Raw genomic sequence first — 17,282 nt, forward strand, 5'->3', positions numbered from 1 at the left:
CTTTCGTGCCACTCCTCATACTTGTTTGTTATTCCATCTGCATTTGTATACCACACCTTCAACTTCTTTTCTAAGACTGTGGTCTGGGAGATGTATTGGGGTTGGGGAAGTGGGAGACCTGGTAAGGAACTATGGGTTGTTGCTGTGGGGGTGGAGTTTGTAATGTAGTGGGTGGGGGCATTGGATGTGGCATGGGTGTTTTGATTTAGAGTGTTTGGTTGCACTGGGGTTGACCTGGCTGGGAGGCTTCTATAGGAAGTTGTGAGGGAGGCTGTATTTGATCTTCTTCCTGGGTCTGGGATCTCCCGTCTGTCTTCTCCATCCCCTCTCTTTCCTCCTTTTGCCTTTGTATCATCTCTCTCAGTTTCTGCCTTTCTTCTTGTGTTCTGTCGCGGTTGAGATACACCTTCCTGTATGCCGGCATGTCCCTTAATCGTGCTTTCTCCTGCAGGATCCTGTTCCGAGTCGCTTCTGCCTTGAAGGTCACTTTCACTGGCCGGGTTCTTTTTTTACAAACCCCCCTATTCTCCAAAAATTTTCCAGCTGGGTCATGTCGTCTTCTCCTATTGCTTTCATGATGCTTTCAATTGCTTTTTTTCCCCTTGTTTTCTTGCTTCGTATGTTTCCCCTTCAACTTCCTGGAGCCCATACACAAAGACTGACCTCACCCTTTCATTCTCCCACTGCATATCCCTGTGTATCCCCTCATTTAATTTGGTTTCCTCCACTGCAGCTTTCCTTTCTTCAGTTTCACTGGCCAATGTACTTGGGCTCAGTGGCCTGTCATTTTCCCTTCTCGGTTTTCCTTGGGCTCTGTTGTTGTCTGTTAGGGCCTCCACATAAAGCTTAGCTCTTTCATTTACTACAGTCTCCTCTGATAGAGCCTCTCCATGCAGTTGTGCTCCTTCTTTCCCTACTGCCCCCTTATTTGTGGCTGAGGTAGCAGTCTCTGTTGTCAATCCCAAAATGTTCTTTAGTTCTTTAGGCTGTTTCAGATTTTTCAGTTCCTCTTCTAAACTCTGTATCCTAGCCTCTGCTGCTTTGACATGCACCTCCCACTTCCTGCTTTCCATATCTATCCTCTCTTCCATTCTCATGCTAAGTTCTTCTAGTTTCTTTTCCCATTCATGATCCCTTTTTATGAGCTCTGCTGCCCAATCTTCCTTTGCAGCTTCCTCCTCCTGTCCCTTGGTTTTTCTTGTTCAAATTCAAATTCAAATTCAAAAATTTATTCTCTATAAGGATTACAATGCTGAGTTTACAGAATTTGGTTATTGTGTGGTTTACATGTAGTAAAATAATAATTACAGAGTGTACCACTAGAACACCTAGCATGGCTAGGCATTTCGGGCAGACTTAAATTAAATCTTAAGTTTAAAATATTACAAAATTATGAGGTAAGTTGGTATTATGGCTAAGTGACTAAATACTAGGTTGTGAGTTTAGCAATGTGAATGCTTTTGTTTTGGCACTATACATAGTTTCAGTATTGGAGTATCACAGGCCAACTTATGACTAGTTAAGATTCATTATTTTGAGATTGAGATTGATATTTCTGATTATGGTCAAATGGGTGAGTGAGTGTAAGTATTAACCACCAGGTGGTATTCGTGTAATTAGTTGACAGGGTGTATCAGGGAGATAAGATGTTTTCTGATGGTAGTTTTGAAGGTGATGAATGTGTCTGCAGTTTTAGAATTTTCAGGCAGGGTGTTCCAGATTTTAGGGCCTTTGACATACATTGAATTTTTGTAAAGGTTTAGTCTGACACGGGGAATGTCATAGAGATGTTTGTGTCTGGTGTTGTGCCTGTGGGTTCTGTCGCAACTATCAAGAAAGTGTTTTAGGTCAAGGTTAACCCTTTCAGGGTCCAAGGCCCAAATCTGGAGTCACGCACCAGTGTCCAAGAATTTAAAAAAAAAAATTTTTTATTTTTTCTTATGAAATCGTAGAGAATCTTTTTGTGAAGGTAATAAAACAAAAAGTACGAAATTTGGTGGAAAATTGACGAAATTATGCTCTCGCGAATTTTGATGTGTCAGCGATATTTACGAATCGGCGATTTTGCCGACTTTGACTCCCATTTTAGGCCAATTACATTATTCCAATCAACCAAATTCTTAGCTATTTCACTAGTATTACTTCTATTCTATCGATTGAGCACAAGAAATCGCCAAGTCAACTGTTTCAACTACAAAATAAAGTGATCGGAAATTGTTAATTTGGCCAATTTAACACAAAGTTCAAAATATTCCAATTTCAAAATAGGGTCCAGAATAAACAATGTAGGTATTCCTGGCACTAAACTAACATTTCCTCTGTTCATTAGTTATGTTTTGAGGCTTTACAAATAAATTCCATTTTGATTTTTTATTCACATAATGAATTTTTATTCACACCAAAAAATAGAAGATTTACTGTTATGCAATACTGTAATAATTGTATAAATATCATCACCATATTTGTGAATGTATATTAGACCCACCAGCTGACGTGTATTAGACGTGTGAGGTCGTTTGTTTACTCTTGAATATCGGCAAAAATTTAACATTTCCGCTACTTTGAGCTCAGTTTCAAGCCATTTCCAGTGCTAAAACCAATCAAAATCATCTCTATTTCTGTAATATGTCTTCCATTCTATCAAATGAGACCAAGAAATCGCAAATACAACTATAAAAAACATACGAAAAAACACTGCAAAGTTGCTGTTTTAATCGAAAAATCATGATTTCAGTTTTTTTCTCTCATTATACACAGTGTGCTGCAGGATCTGTTTTATGTGGTGCACACATACCACATAGATGTATTCTCTCATATCTAGGCCCAAATGTACCACTCACAGTTTATCAGAGTGAGCTGAGCTCATGGCGTAGATCTACGGTTTGGACACTCACCGTAAAGCCGTAGATCTACGGGACGGACCCTGAAAGGGTTAATATTGGAATTTAAGGTCCTGTAGATGTAGATTGCACAGTAGTAAGTGTGGATGTACTGAACAGGGAGTAAGTTTAGATCTATGAAGAGTGGGGGGGGGTGTTGCCAGGGATGGGATTTAGTGATTATTCTTACTGCGGCTTTTTGTTGGGTTATTATTGGCTTTAGGTGTGTTGCTGCAGTTGAACCCCAAGCACAGATAGCATAGGTGAGGTATGGATATATAAGTGAATGGTATAGTGTGAGAGGGGCAGTTTGCGGCACGTAGTATCGTATCTTGGAGAGGATCCCAACCGTTTTGGATACTTTTTTGGTTATGTGTTGGATATGGGTGCTAAAGTTCAGGTTGTTGTCGAGGTATAGGCCTAGGAATTTGCCCTCATTATGCCTGGCAATTAGAGTGTTGTCGATCTTAATGTTAATTTGCGCATCTCCTGCTCTGCTAACAAACATAATGTAGTAGGTTTTGTCAGTGTTAAGCGTAAGTTTATTGGCTGTCATCCAAGTTGATATTTTGATTAGCTCCTCATTAACAATGGTGTTGAGGGTGGCAAGATTAGGGTGAGAGATGACATAAGTCGTGTCGTCAGCAAAGAGAATGGGGTTCAGGTGTTGAGATACGTTTGGAAGATCATTGATGTATATGAGGAAGAGCAGGGGACCAAGGACACTTCCCTGCAGAACTCCAGTATCAAGTGACTGTGTTGTTGATGCTGTGTCTTTAATGGTGACATACTGATACCTATTAGTAAGGTAAGATTTGAAATATGCAAGCGCATGGCCTCTTATACCATAATGGTCAAGTTTGTGGAGTAGGATGCCGTGGTCTACTGTGTCAAAAGCTTTTCTTAGGTCAATAAAAATTCCTAGTGGATATTCCTTATTTTCCAATGCTGTGTAAAGCAGATCTAGTATTTTTATGATTGCATCGTTAGTGCTTTTATTTTTCCTGAATCCAAATTGGCAGGGGTTGAGTATGTTTTGTGCCGTTATAAATGAATATAGTCTCCTGTGCACGAGTTTCTCAAAGATTTTGGATAGCAATGGTAAGTTTGATATTGGCCTATAGTTGTTTAAATCTGTAGGGTCACCACCTTTATGTATTGGTGTAACCCTTGCCGTCTTGAGTAGTTTCGGGAAGGTGCTAGTTTCTAGTGACTTGTTAAAAAGTAATGAGATAGCATGCGAGAGGACATGGGCCGCTCTCTTGTATAATAATGGTGGGACATGAGACAGATTCCCTGAGTTATTTTTAAGTGATTTTATAATCTCGGTGACTTCCATGGGCTCAGTTGGAGCAAGATAGAAGGAATGTGGGAAATTCCCATCTAGGTAGTCCCCGGCATGGGCATTGGTGCGTGGGATTTTATTGGCGAGATTAGAACCTATGGTTGAGAAGAAGTCGTTTATCTTGTTAGCTGTGTCAGTGGGATGCAGTGTTGTTTCATTAGGTTTAGTTAGGGCAATATTCTTGTTTTTTTTTCAGTTTGTGGGTCCCTAGAATCTGAGAGAGTGTTTTCCATGTCTTTTTTATATCCCCTCTTGTGTCAGTGAATCTACTGGAGTAGTATAGTTGTTTGGCTTTCTTTATTACTTTGGTGAGGACTGATGAATAGTGTTTAAGAATATCTTTGTGTATTAAGCCCTGTCTATATTGCTTTTCATATTGGTGTTTCTTATCAATGGATTTCAGAATGGTGCTGGTTAGCCATGGGCAACCAAGCCGTTTGTTTGTGATCTGTTTCGTTTTTATAGGACAATGTTTGTTGTATAGTCTAAGTAATTTGTTAAGAAAAATGTCTGTCCAGTCATCAATACCATTGGCTTTGGAGAATTCTGTAGGCCAGTCAACAGCCTCTAGGTCATTAGGTAAGACACATATGCAACAGTTAGGTATCTTTATTTCGAAACGTTTCGCCTACACAGTAGGCTTCTTCAGTCGAGTACAGAAAAGTTGATAGAAGCAGAAGAGACTTGAAGACGATGTAATCAGTCCATCACCCTTAAAGTTTTGAGGTCTTCAAGTCTCTTCTGCTTCTATCAACTTTTCTGTACTCGACTGAAGAAGCCTACTGTGTAGGCGAAACGTTTCGAAATAAAGATACCTAACTGTTGTATATGTGTCTTACCTAACAACCTGTCGGTATTTTATACCATTTTAATGTTCAGTCTCTAGGTCAGCTGTGAACTTCCTTATTGAGGCCTCGTCATGGAGTCTAAATGAAACTTTGTTGTATTCAAGTGGTGGTTTACTAATGTTTGTCAAGAGGAAGGTAGGGTAGTGGTCTGTAGTGCTATCTATGATTATCCCTGATTTAAGGGGGGCTAGTACATTGATCCATATGTGGTCTATTATGGTTGCACTTGTTTCAGTGAGCCTGGTTGGTTTAGTTACTGTTGGTATGAGAAGTGTGTTGTTCATATTGTTGATGAAATCAGTTACAGGCTGATCATCTAGTAGGCCAAGGTTGATGTTGAAGTCTCCAGCTAAGAGAAGGTGGTGCTTATTCATTTGTCTGTTTGTTATTAGTGCCTTTAGTTTCTCACTGAAATTTGGGATGTTTGTGTGGGGTATCTGGTAAATGGCACCGATTGTAATAGGCGTCTTAAGGTTTTTTACAGTAAAATTAGCAAAAATGTATTCTCCATATTCATCACTAAAGCAAGTGGTGCTAATACAAGATAATTGGTTAGAGAAATAGATTGCAATACCACCCCCAACTTGGTATGGTCTGCAGCTGTGGATTGCTGTGTATCCTGGTAGAGGGTAGATATCTATTGTGTCCTGCTTAAGCCAGGTCTCAGTAAGAATAATGCAGGAGAAGGGTGTCTTTAGTGATTCAAGGAGTGCCAGGAGGTCATCATAGTGTTTGCTTAAGGACCTAATGTTGTAGTTAAGTACTGATAGACTTTTAGCATTGTTTAGGATAGTGCTGGCTTGTGATGCTGTGTAGTAAAGGCAGTTACTTTCCAATAGGTTTTGATTGTGTGTCAGATTATGGAGGTTTAGATCAGGGTCGACGTGATCAATCATCTTCTAGGTTTAAATTATAGTTATTTATATCCAGAGTTGTGGGTTGAGTTTTAGTACTGATATCCGTAGTGGTGGGAAGTTTGGACAAGTGTATAGCTATAGCATTTTGGTCATGTAGAGTATAGTCACTAATACACATAATGGAGTTGGTGTTGTCTATGTGTTGTGCTGGAATGAGCTAAAGTACAACTAGGTATAAACTAATAATATAAAAATACAAATTAAAAATAGCACAAGACTCTCACTTGTAATTGCACTAAGGTCTAATGTAATGACTTTGGTATAGTCTATGTATTGAGCTAGAATGAGCTATAGTACAACTAGGTTTAATCTAATAATATAAAAATACAAATTAAAAATAGCACCAGACTCTCACTAGTAATTACACTATGGTCTAATATAATGAATTTGGTATTGACTATGTATTGTTGCTCTCTGGCAACCCATTTTTGTTTTATCCTGATTGCCTCAGAGTGGGAAACCTATGTAGTTCTGCATGTTATGTTAGTAGTGTGTATGTCAGAGTGTGGGGGGGAGGTAGTGGAGGAACTGTGGCTATGTGGGAGAGGAGTGGGGAGGGGTGGGGAGGGGGAGGGTTAACGAGTGTGTGTGTGTGTGTAATTTTGTGTGAAATTATGTGTGGGTTTATTATGTACTGAAAGGTAGGTGGCTTGTGAGTTGTAATGTAGTCTCAGTGGTCCTTGGCTGCCCACAACTTCTTGTGACCTGACCCCCAACCTCCTGGGACTTGACCTGCACGTACTTACAGTGTGTGTGTGTGTGTGTGTGTGTGTGTGTGTGTGTGTGTGTGTGTGTGTGTGTGTGTGTGTGTGTGTGTGTGTGTGTGTGTGTGTGTGTGTGTGCACGCACACGTGTGTGTGTGTGTGCGCGCATGTGTGTGTGTGTGTGTGTATGTGTGTGTGTGTGTATGTGTGTGTGTGTGTATGTATGTGTGTATATGTGTGTGTATATACGTGTGTGTGTATGTGTGTGTGTATATATGTGTGTGTATGTGTGCATGTGTGTGTATGTGTGTGTGTGTGTGTGTGTGTGTGTGTGTGTGTGTGTGTGTGTGTGTGTGTGTGTGTGTGTGTGTGTGTGTGTGTGTGTGTGTGTAATTATGTGTCGAATTATGTGTGGGTTTATTATGTGTCTGAAAAGTAGGTGGCTTGTGCTTGGAGTGTAATGTGGATTCTCAGTGTTACAGTTACTAGTAACATTGATAGCTGGAGGTGATACATACAGAGCTGACACCCTGAAGACCAATATATTCAAGTAGAATTTCTATGTCACCCTCATTCAGACAAAAGAGATGGAAATTACAAACATAAAAAATTAAATAAAATTTTAAATGTTACCATAGTTGTTTTCAAGTCACAAGACGTTTTATTTACATCACAAGATTCTTACCTTATCAATTTTATAATCAATTTGCACAGCACGAGCATGACGGTGGTTGCGACGAGCGCACACTACAACAAACAGTACACCGAAGAGGATATAACCAGTGTTTGAAAAAACATGGTTAAAATCACTGAGTGAACCAAGAGGATGAGCACACCAGAAGTTGTAGAAACACAAATCCTGATTACCAGTTTCATCCAGCACCTGAGGAGAAATCTTCAATTGTAAAAATGTGTTTACTCTATCATTTATTAAGTGTGCAACAGCACTAGACCTAGAAAGATGATGCAAAAGTAAGAATAATAAATAAAAAGAATCTGAAAATTGCCAAAAACCATCTTAACCCTTTCAGGGTCGAGACCCCTGATCTTAAACTTGCTCACAGGGTCGAGAATTTAAAAAAAAAAAAATTTAATCTTATGAAATGACAGAGAATCTTTTTCTGAAGGTAATGAAAAGAAAAGCAAGAAATTTGATGGAAAACTTATGGAATTATGCTCTTGCAATGTTAGCACTCAAGGCGATATTTACACATCGGTGATTTCACCCACTTTGTGCAGTATTTTTGGCCAATTCCATTGTTCCAATCAACCAAACTCATAGCTATATTGCTAGTATTTCTTCTATTCTATTTATTGAGTAAAAGAAACTGCCCATTTACCTATTTCTAGTAACTACCCTATAAAGTGATCATAAATTGGTAATTTGGCCAATTTCACACAAAATTAAAAATTGCCAATTTAAAAACAGGATCCAGAATAAACAATGCAGACATTCTTGGCACTAAAAAACATTTCCTCTGTTCCTTAGTCACATCTCCTTTCCATTTTGAATTAATTTTATTCACACAAAAAAATAATTTACTGTTATGCATTATTGTAATAACTGCATAAATAATGTAAATGCATTCCTAAATGCATATTAGGCTGGCAAGCTGGGCATGTATTGGACAAGTGACATCATTTGTGTACTCTGGAATATCGGCAAAAATCGAACATTTCCGCTACTTTGAGCTCAATTTCAGACTACTATCATTCCTGAAACCAATCAAAATCATCTCTATTTCTGTAATTTATCTTCCATTCTATCAAATGAGACCAAAAAAACGAGAAGAAAATCATAAAAACCATACACAAATACATACACTGCGAAGTTGCTGTAAGGTTTAGGATAAACACTGTGTACAACACAAATAGCTGCTTATTTCCCAGAAATTTGGCATAAAAAACACGGTCATAAGTCGAGTGGTCTTAAGTCGAGCAGGTCGTAAGTCGGATGGTAGGTGTATTTTCTTTTTGGGGATTTTCTTTCTTTTTAGGTCACCCTGCCTCGGTGGGAGACGGCCGACTTGTTGAAAAAAAAAAAAAAACACTGAAAGGGTTAAGAGCAAGGCCAGCGCCAAAAATAATAAACAGGGATAATATTGGAAAGCGCCATATTAGCGACACATTCTAAAGCAAGTGCAATGTTAGCAAAGGCATTCTAAAGAGAGTGCTATATTAGCAGCATGCTCTAAAGTGAATGCTGTATTAGCGATGCATTCTAAAGCAAGTGCCGGATTAGCGATGCACTCTAAAGTGAACGCTGTATTAGCAACGTGCTCTAAAGTGAGTGCCATATTAATGAGGTATGCCTGTACTTCGGTCTAGCTAATTTACTGAGAGGAGTTTGACTTTTCCTGTCACTCTTAGTGCATAACAATTAATGTGATATTTAAAAAAAAACATTCTATGAAACTTTTCACTGATAATGAAACTTGATGAAAGGATATGTTTTGCCTAATAAACTTTAATCTGATGAGTCTTAATCAAAGTTATTAGTACATACTAAAATAGTAACTTTCTGATAACTGCTAGGCTCATCAAGTACTGTAGATACTCTATGTGAATGACTCAGGAGGGGCTTATATGATCTCTCTCAACTATTGTCTTTACCAACTGTCAAGTGAATTGCCTAGCAAGGTAAAGAAAGCCTTTGTTGTAAACAAAGGAGGAGGAGAAGAAAGAGAAGAGGAGGAGGAGGAAGAGGAAGAGCAAAGGAGGAGGAGGAAGAGCAGAGGAGGAGGAGGAGGAGGAAGAAGAGAAGAGGAGGAGGAGAAAGAGAAGAGGAGGAGATGGAGAAAGAGAAGAGGAGGAGAATGACGATTCTCAAGCTACTCAGATGAAATGGGAAGATCAGGTCATATGGGATGATGGAGTCACTGAAGCCAGTGAACCCAACTTAATGACTTCTGTTCTACAGTAGGAACATATCTTGCAGATAACATTCCAGAAACTCAAGCCAACAACTGACAGGCAACTATCCTAATTCTTTCTACTTGGCTCATACCACCCCTGTGGAAATAGCTTCAATAATAAAATCACTCAAAAATACTGGTAGAAATGCAACTGAGATACCAACAATAATCTAGAAAAACAGCTGTACAAGTATTATCTCCAGCTGTTGCAATACTTTCCAACAAATCACTAGAAGAACAAACCTTCCTGGATGCCCTCATGAGAACCAGGATTATATTTGTCCACAAAGGTGGTGATTCAACCATTGTTAATGACTACACACCAATCTCCAATCTTCCTGCATTTAAAAAATAAATGAGAGATTAATCCACAAGTAACTGGACACCTACCTGATCCAACACAATACATGTACACAGTAAACTGTTGGTTAACACACAACGTGTTAACACTTTTCTGAGTTAACACTGCTGCAAAATTGTGGCATAATTTCAATGAACACATCATATTAATCAGTTTACATGGCAGAATACATGTAGGTGAAAATGTGGCTTGTGCCAGGTTCTTTCCCTCCATCTCACACCAAACCCACAGGCAAGCCCATTGTCTTATGGGAGGGCCTACATAATGTAAACCTCCCTCACCTTAGTGCTCCATTCATCATCCAATACCATACTCAGCCTGTGTTTGTGAATCATTATTTTATCTTTTCATCATCCTTTCTCATCTCTAGTTAGCAACCACAGCACCCAAGAGCAATGTGAGTAATCCCAGAAGTACAATGAAAAAGTATAAGCACGAAAGTCTTGATGTTATGAAGAAAACTGAGATCCAAAATCAGTTTAAAAGTGCTGTATGTGTGTAGACTACATGAGCCTATAGTCTGAATGAGGCATTAATTTGCACAATTAGAAGATTTTGACTTTCTGAAAAAAATGACAAATAGGCCACAATAGCTAAATAAGACAGAAAAAGTTACCGAGTGAGTAGAGTGAGCAAAAAACCAAGAAAGGTGCACCACTTAATTTCATCCTAATACAGAAAAAAAGCCTTGGAGTACAGTGGTCCCTTGAGTTACGATGGGCTGAGTTACAATAAATTTGAGTTACAATTTGCCCTCAAAAAGAAATTTAGTTTTGAGTTGCAATGAAAAATCTGATATACAATACGTGTGTGATAAACAGTGGGCATGGGTGGTCCTCAGCCCTGAGACAAGACAGGGTGATGAAAAGATCTTATATGGAGTGATGGTGAAGGGTGTGTTGGAGGCGAATGGGAGGGGCAGCGGTGGATGAGAGGGAGGGAGACCATACATGTACAAGAGGTTGACAGTGAGAGACAGTGACAACAAGAGTGATAATACTAAGTCTACAATTCCTTACTAATCTGCCTCCCTCCCTCCCTCCCTGCCTCCCTACCTGCCTGCCTATGAAAGATAGGCTTACTCTGCTGCTGTGTACCAATGCCTTTGGATATTTCAAGATGCAGTCTGTGATGGTTTATCACTCAGAAAATCTCAGAGTGTTTAAACAACAAAAAGAATCCAAGGGAAGGTTAGGTGTATTCTGACATCTTGGAACGAATTACATACTATAAAACCATGTAGTTTGGAAGGCCTGACAAAGAATGCTTGTTTAGTACAGGCTGGTTCCACAAGTTTAAACTGCACAGTCAATTTACTAAAACACTGGTATCAGAGGTCAATAAACTAACCACTTACCCGTTGGTATGTAATAACCAGCTGGATAACAGGAACAGCATAAAAAATGCCAACAGTTAACAAGCCCCAGATGTAAAGTTGTGATTTCTTCGTTAACACACGCATCTCTTTTCGAGCCAAGTCACTCACGTACAAGAATGTCTTCGTCCTGCAACACAATCAGTTTCATTATTGAAATTGTTATACAGTTTGATTAATGTATACACTGACAAAGTACTACCAATTATGACATACAAACTGGTCAATGCTAAAGTAATTAAAAATGGTTATGCTACATACATCTCTGGCAGCTAACAGAATGGGATAATTTACATGTAGAGTGGAAAGCAATGTTCAGAAATAGGTAAGCTGGACAAGTGTGAGATTACCTGGAGTTTACCTGGAGAGGGTTTCAGAAGTCAATGCCCCCCGTGGCTCGGACTGAGACCAGGCCTCATGGTGGATCAGGGTCTGATCAACCAGGCTGTTACCACTGGCCGCAGGCAAGCTGACGTATGAACCACAGCCCGGTTGGTCAGGTACTGACTATAGGTGTCTGTCCAGTGCCTTCTTAAAGACAGCCAGGGGTCTATTGGTAATCCCCCTTATGTATGCTGGGAAGCAGTTGAACAGTCTTGGGCCCCGGACACTTATTGTGCTGTCTCTCAATGTATTCGTGGTGCCCCTGTTTTTCATTGGGGGAATGTTGCATTTCCTGCCGAGTCTTTTGCTTTCATAGGGAGTGATTTTCGTGTGTAGGTTTGGCACCAGTCCCTCCAGGACCTTCCAAGTGTATTTTATCATGTATCTCTCTTGCCTGCATTCCAGGAAATACAGATCAAGGGCTTTCAACTGTTCCCAATAATTTAGGTGCCTTATCGCACTTATGTGTGCCATGAAAGTTCTTTGTACACGCTCCAGGTCTGCAATGTCACCAGCCTTGAAGGGGGCCGTTAGTCTACAGCAGTATTCCAGCCTAGAGAGTACAATCAATTTGAAGAGAATCATCATGGGCTTGGCATCCCTAGTTTTGAAGGTTCTCGTTATCCATTCTATCACTTTCCTACCAGATAAGGTAGATACATTGTTGTGTTCTTTGAAGGCGAGATATTCTGACATTATCACTCCCAGGTCCTTCACATTACTTTTTTGCTCTATTGTATGGTTAGAATTTATCATATACACTGATACATTTTTAATTTCTTAAATTTTCCCATATCTGAGTAGTTTGAAATTTCTTCTCACTAAACTTCATGTTGTTTTGAGTGGCCCATTTGAAGATTTGGTTGATGTCCACTTGGAGTCTTGCGGTGTCTTCGATGGAGGACACTGCCATGGCAATCCGGGTGTCATCCGCAAAGGAAGACACGGAGCTATGGCTTACATCTCTATGTCAGAAATGAGGATGAGGAATGGAATGGGAGCGAGTACTGTGCCTTATGAAACAAAGCTTTTTACCGTGGCTGCCTGGAACTTTACTCTGTTTACTATTACTCTTTGTGTTCTATTTGTCAGGAAATAGAGCACAACTTTTCCTGTTATTCCTTTATCATGCATTTTGTGTGCTATTACACCACGGTCATACTTGTCAAAGGCTTTTGCAAAGTCTGTGTATACTACATCTATTTTGTTTATCCTCTACAGCATCAAGGACCTTGTCATAGTGGTCCAGTAGCTGGGACAGGCAGGAGCAACCTGCTCTAAACCCGTGCTGCCCTGGTTTGTGTAATTGTTGGGTATGTATGTGGTTGGCAATCTTGCTTCTTACAACCCTCTTAAAGATTTTTAATATATGGGATGTTAGTGCTATCAGTCTGTAGCTCTTTGCAATTGCTTTCCTGCCATCTTTGTGGAGTGGGACTATGTCTGTTGTTTTTAGTGTGTGTGGGATGACCCCTGTGTCCATGCTTCCTCTCCATAGAATGCTGAAGGCACGTGATAGGGGCTTCTTGCAATTCTTGATGAACACGGAGTGCCACGACTCTGAGCCTGGGGCCGAGTGCATGGGCATGTCATTTATTGCCTTTTCAAAGTCTTGTGGAGTTAGGATAATATCCGAGATTTTTGAGATGACCAAATTTTGGATTTCGTTCATGAAGAATTCATTTGGATTGTCGACCCTTAGTCTGGGCAGCGGTTCGCTGAACACTGAGTCATATTGGGACTTTAGTATCTCACTCATTTCTTGGCTGTCATCTGTGTATGTCCCATCTTGCCTAAGCAGGGGCCCAATACTGGATGCTGTTTTTCCCTTATATTTGGCATAAGAGAAGAAGTATTTTTTTTTTTCAATTTCCTTTATGGCTTTTAATTCTTCCTGTGATTCTTGTCTCCTGTAAGATTCCTTCAGCTTAAGTTCGATATTTGCAATTTCACTGACCATGTGAAGAACAAATTAAGAGAGAAGCAATGAATGAAAGGAGTAATGAATGAAGTAAAAAATTTAAAACTGTTTTATTATTATTTTTTTTCTTCAACAAACCGGCTGTATCCCACCGAGGCAGGGTGACCCAAAAAGAAAAACTAAAGTTTTTAAAAAGAAAAACTAAAGTTTTACAAAAAAAACTAAAGTTTTTCTTTTTAAATTTAGTAATTTACAAAGGAGAAAAGGTTACTAGCCCCTTGCTCCCAGCATTTTGGTTGCCTCTTAAGAATTCTTTTCCACTTCCCCATTGAGTATTATTATCATTATTATTATTACTATTTTTTAACACAACAGCCGTCTCCCACCAAAGCAGGGTGGCCCCAAAAAAGAAACACTTACACCATCATTCACACATAATCACTGTCTTTGCAGAGGCACTCAGATACGACATTTTAGGTGTCACTCCAAACTGCCTATATCCCAAACTCCTCCTTTAAAGTAAAGGACTCGAGTCTGGCTAACCGGTTTCCCTGAATCTCTTCACAAAATATTACCCTGCTCACACTCCAACACCTCATCAGGTCCCAAAAACCCTTCGCCTCACACAAATAACCTGCACATAGAACAGAAGAGATTATTGGACCATTTACAAAGTCACACTTTGTGCGGGTTATTTGTGTATCATTCCAGTCACGGTATTGTGCCTTTTTTTGTTACCCTTTATCTCTAACACGCTCACACATGCCTGCTGCATGTCCAAGCGCCTTGCACACAAAACCTCTTTTACCCCCTCCCTCCATCCTTCCCCCTCCTCCCATATTATTATTATTATTACAGTGGACCCCAGGATTAATTATTATTATTATAATCAAAAAGAAGCGCTAAGCCACAAGGGCTATACAGCGCTGCAGGGTAGGGAAGGAAGCGAGGGTATTGGGCGGCAGAAGGGAGGAAGGATGATCAATAGGTTACAGAAAACAGTGGGGCAGGGGATAGTGTGGGGGTAGAGAGTAGCAAGAGATTGAAGTAGAAAGGGCTGAAGGTATCAGAATTTGTGAAGTAAGTCAGTTGTTGTCAAAAAGTCAATGAGAGAGTCCGGATGAAAGGTGGATCCATCAGCGAGAATGGAAGGTAAAGAGAGAGAAGCGGAGCGACGACGGAGGTAAATTCTGAGTGCTCGTTGATAAAGTGGGCAGTCCAACAGAATGTGGCTGACTGATAATGGAGCTTGGCAATTCTCACAGAGAGGAGCAGGGTGCCTCTCCATGAGATATCCATGAGTAAGACGAGTATGGCCAATGCGAAGATGGGAGAGAGTAGTCTCCCAACCTCGACACTGGTGATAAGAAGACGTGCCGCTCACGGCACGTGGACACGTAAACAGTGTGCCTTTGTTTACCAGCCAGTGAGGGCGATTCCATGCATACATGCAACACATTTTGTATTATTCCATTGCTTTTAGAGCTTGTAACTGCTAAATAAGCCACCATGGGCCCAAAGAAAGCTTCTAGTGCCAGCCTTTTGGTAAAGAGGGTGAGAAACACTATAGAATTCAAGAAAAAGTTTGTAGAAAGATATGAAAGTGGTGATGGTAGAGGATGGTAGTGATGGTGGTACACCAGCCAGGGTACTTCCCCACATACCAGCCAGGGTACTTCCCCACATACCAGCCAGGGTACTTCCCCACACACATGATTTGATTTGAGTGGGACTTGTACATAAGTGAATAGAATTATCAAAGCTTATTGTTTGGGAAGCATTAAAAATTGGGTTGGGCAAATACAATTCTGTTAGTAGGAGGGTTTGTGAAGGACCTACCTAGTATGGGCTAACAGGCCTGCTGCAGTGTTCCTGTTTTCTTATGTGCAAACATTTATGGATGAACATCACCCTGACACAGCTGTTGCAGACCGTGCTGGCAACATCTACAAGGACAGTGTTGTGTCCCATTTTAAAGAAATCCATTTTAAAGAAATCCTAGTGGCATTAAAAACCAAAGAAGGGAAGTAACCCTGGAAAAGGATTTAGTACCTGAAGTCTATGGAACGGGATTCCCCTTCCAAACAATAGTACACCTCCATCCTCTCCCCTCCTCCCGTCTCATCACTCATAAATAAGCCTTCAATAAGGGTAACTGTCATTTTAGTAATGTTTTACTCTGCATGTCTCATTGTTTTCTGTGTAGGAAAATGTATATTTCATGTAAAAAAATTATTGTGGAATGGATTAATTGGATTTCCATTATTTATGGGGAAAATTAATTCAGATTAAGTCAGATTCAGTATAAGACACTCTGTCTGGAACGGATTAATTACGTTATCTGGGAGTCCACTGTATTATTATTATAATTATTATTATTATTATTATTATTATTATTATTATTATTATTATTATCATCATTATACATTCATGAAAAGCTCTTTTGCTGTTGGGTGTCATACAGCCCCTAGGAAATAGAGGGTAATCATGTTTTTTCCAAGGAAGAGGATCTGCAATTTCTCATACCAAGAGACCTTCACCAACATCAAGAAACCCTCTCCCCTCCCTCCCTCCCAACTTGATACACAGAATGAAATCCTAAAAGAGAATAAACATGGAAAGGATGGCACCATAGTGCTCATCAATAAGGAACATTCGATTAATTAATTTTCAGTGTACAAGCAAACATAAAAGTGACCAAGAATAAATTAGATGACTGTGCCCCATATTCATAGTATGGACTACAGTGCAAAAAAAAAAAATTATTGGTGCACAAAGGTTAATAAGTATATGCTTAAGTATACATTTAAACTAGTTAGTTATGCAATATTACCTCTGACAAGAAAATTTACAATATTTTACTGAAATATTCAAGGTATCTTATTTTCATTAGCCACTGTTTCTCAAGTAGATCTAAGTTACTGAAGCTGGTGTCACTTACACAGATGTACATATAAATTCTAGAGCCTTCAATTTTTACATGAGAGGCCTGGGAGGCCTAGGCATAAAATAATAGGTATACATGGTTGGTGTGTACAATATACAAAAAATTGGGGTAATGCATCATGGGAACACCATCTCTGTTTACCATTTTTCACTATGTTGCACTGATGCAATACCTACACTGCCAGAAAATTGTCTTTTAGTCCTCAGTGTTAGCTCCAAAAACAAGGATGTAAAATCTGATGATTTTTATGATTTTAAAGGCAAAGTGACCACAAGGTACAGGGAAAATGCCTGGAATAGCACTGAAAACCCTGATGACTCTCAAACATCTACCTCAGGCATCAGCATGACCACAACAAGTCTGCACCATAAGCAAAAGCTAATAATCTCCTGTGGCTGGGACACAGATGTGAGCAGTAATGATGATAGTGATACATTGATTTCTTAGCAACTGATGTCAGACAAGTGATAGTGATGATGATTATTCGCCTATGAAGCATCAGTTTATACAGAGACAAACATGGTCTGGTAGTGCCCCTAGGGCTATCCCAAAGACATGTGGTAGATCATGGTACCCAACTCCAGCAAGTGAAAGTCAAAATGATAATATATCGATGAAAACCAACCACTGTTACTACTACCACTAATATCTCTATTCAACACACTATAAACAAGTAAGCCTGTGGT

General features: G+C 39.7%; 1 protein-coding gene across 1 annotated transcript in view; it reads right to left on the minus strand.

Annotated features, from left to right (window-relative positions):
* The window catches only part of LOC128695990 (SID1 transmembrane family member 1), a 79,886-nt gene that overhangs the window by 44,458 nt on the left and 18,146 nt on the right, over nucleotides 1-17,282 (minus strand). The window contains exons 9-10 of the mRNA XM_070093058.1: nucleotides 11,327-11,474; nucleotides 7,379-7,576 (exon numbers count right to left, since the gene is read on the minus strand). Of these exons, the coding sequence (XP_069949159.1) occupies nucleotides 7,379-7,576; nucleotides 11,327-11,474 (346 nt within the window). The remainder of the gene's footprint in view (nucleotides 1-7,378; nucleotides 7,577-11,326; nucleotides 11,475-17,282) is intronic.

This window comes from Cherax quadricarinatus, chromosome 41 (genome assembly GCF_038502225.1).
Source record: "Cherax quadricarinatus isolate ZL_2023a chromosome 41, ASM3850222v1, whole genome shotgun sequence".
Classification (NCBI taxonomy): domain Eukaryota; kingdom Metazoa; phylum Arthropoda; class Malacostraca; order Decapoda; family Parastacidae; genus Cherax; species Cherax quadricarinatus.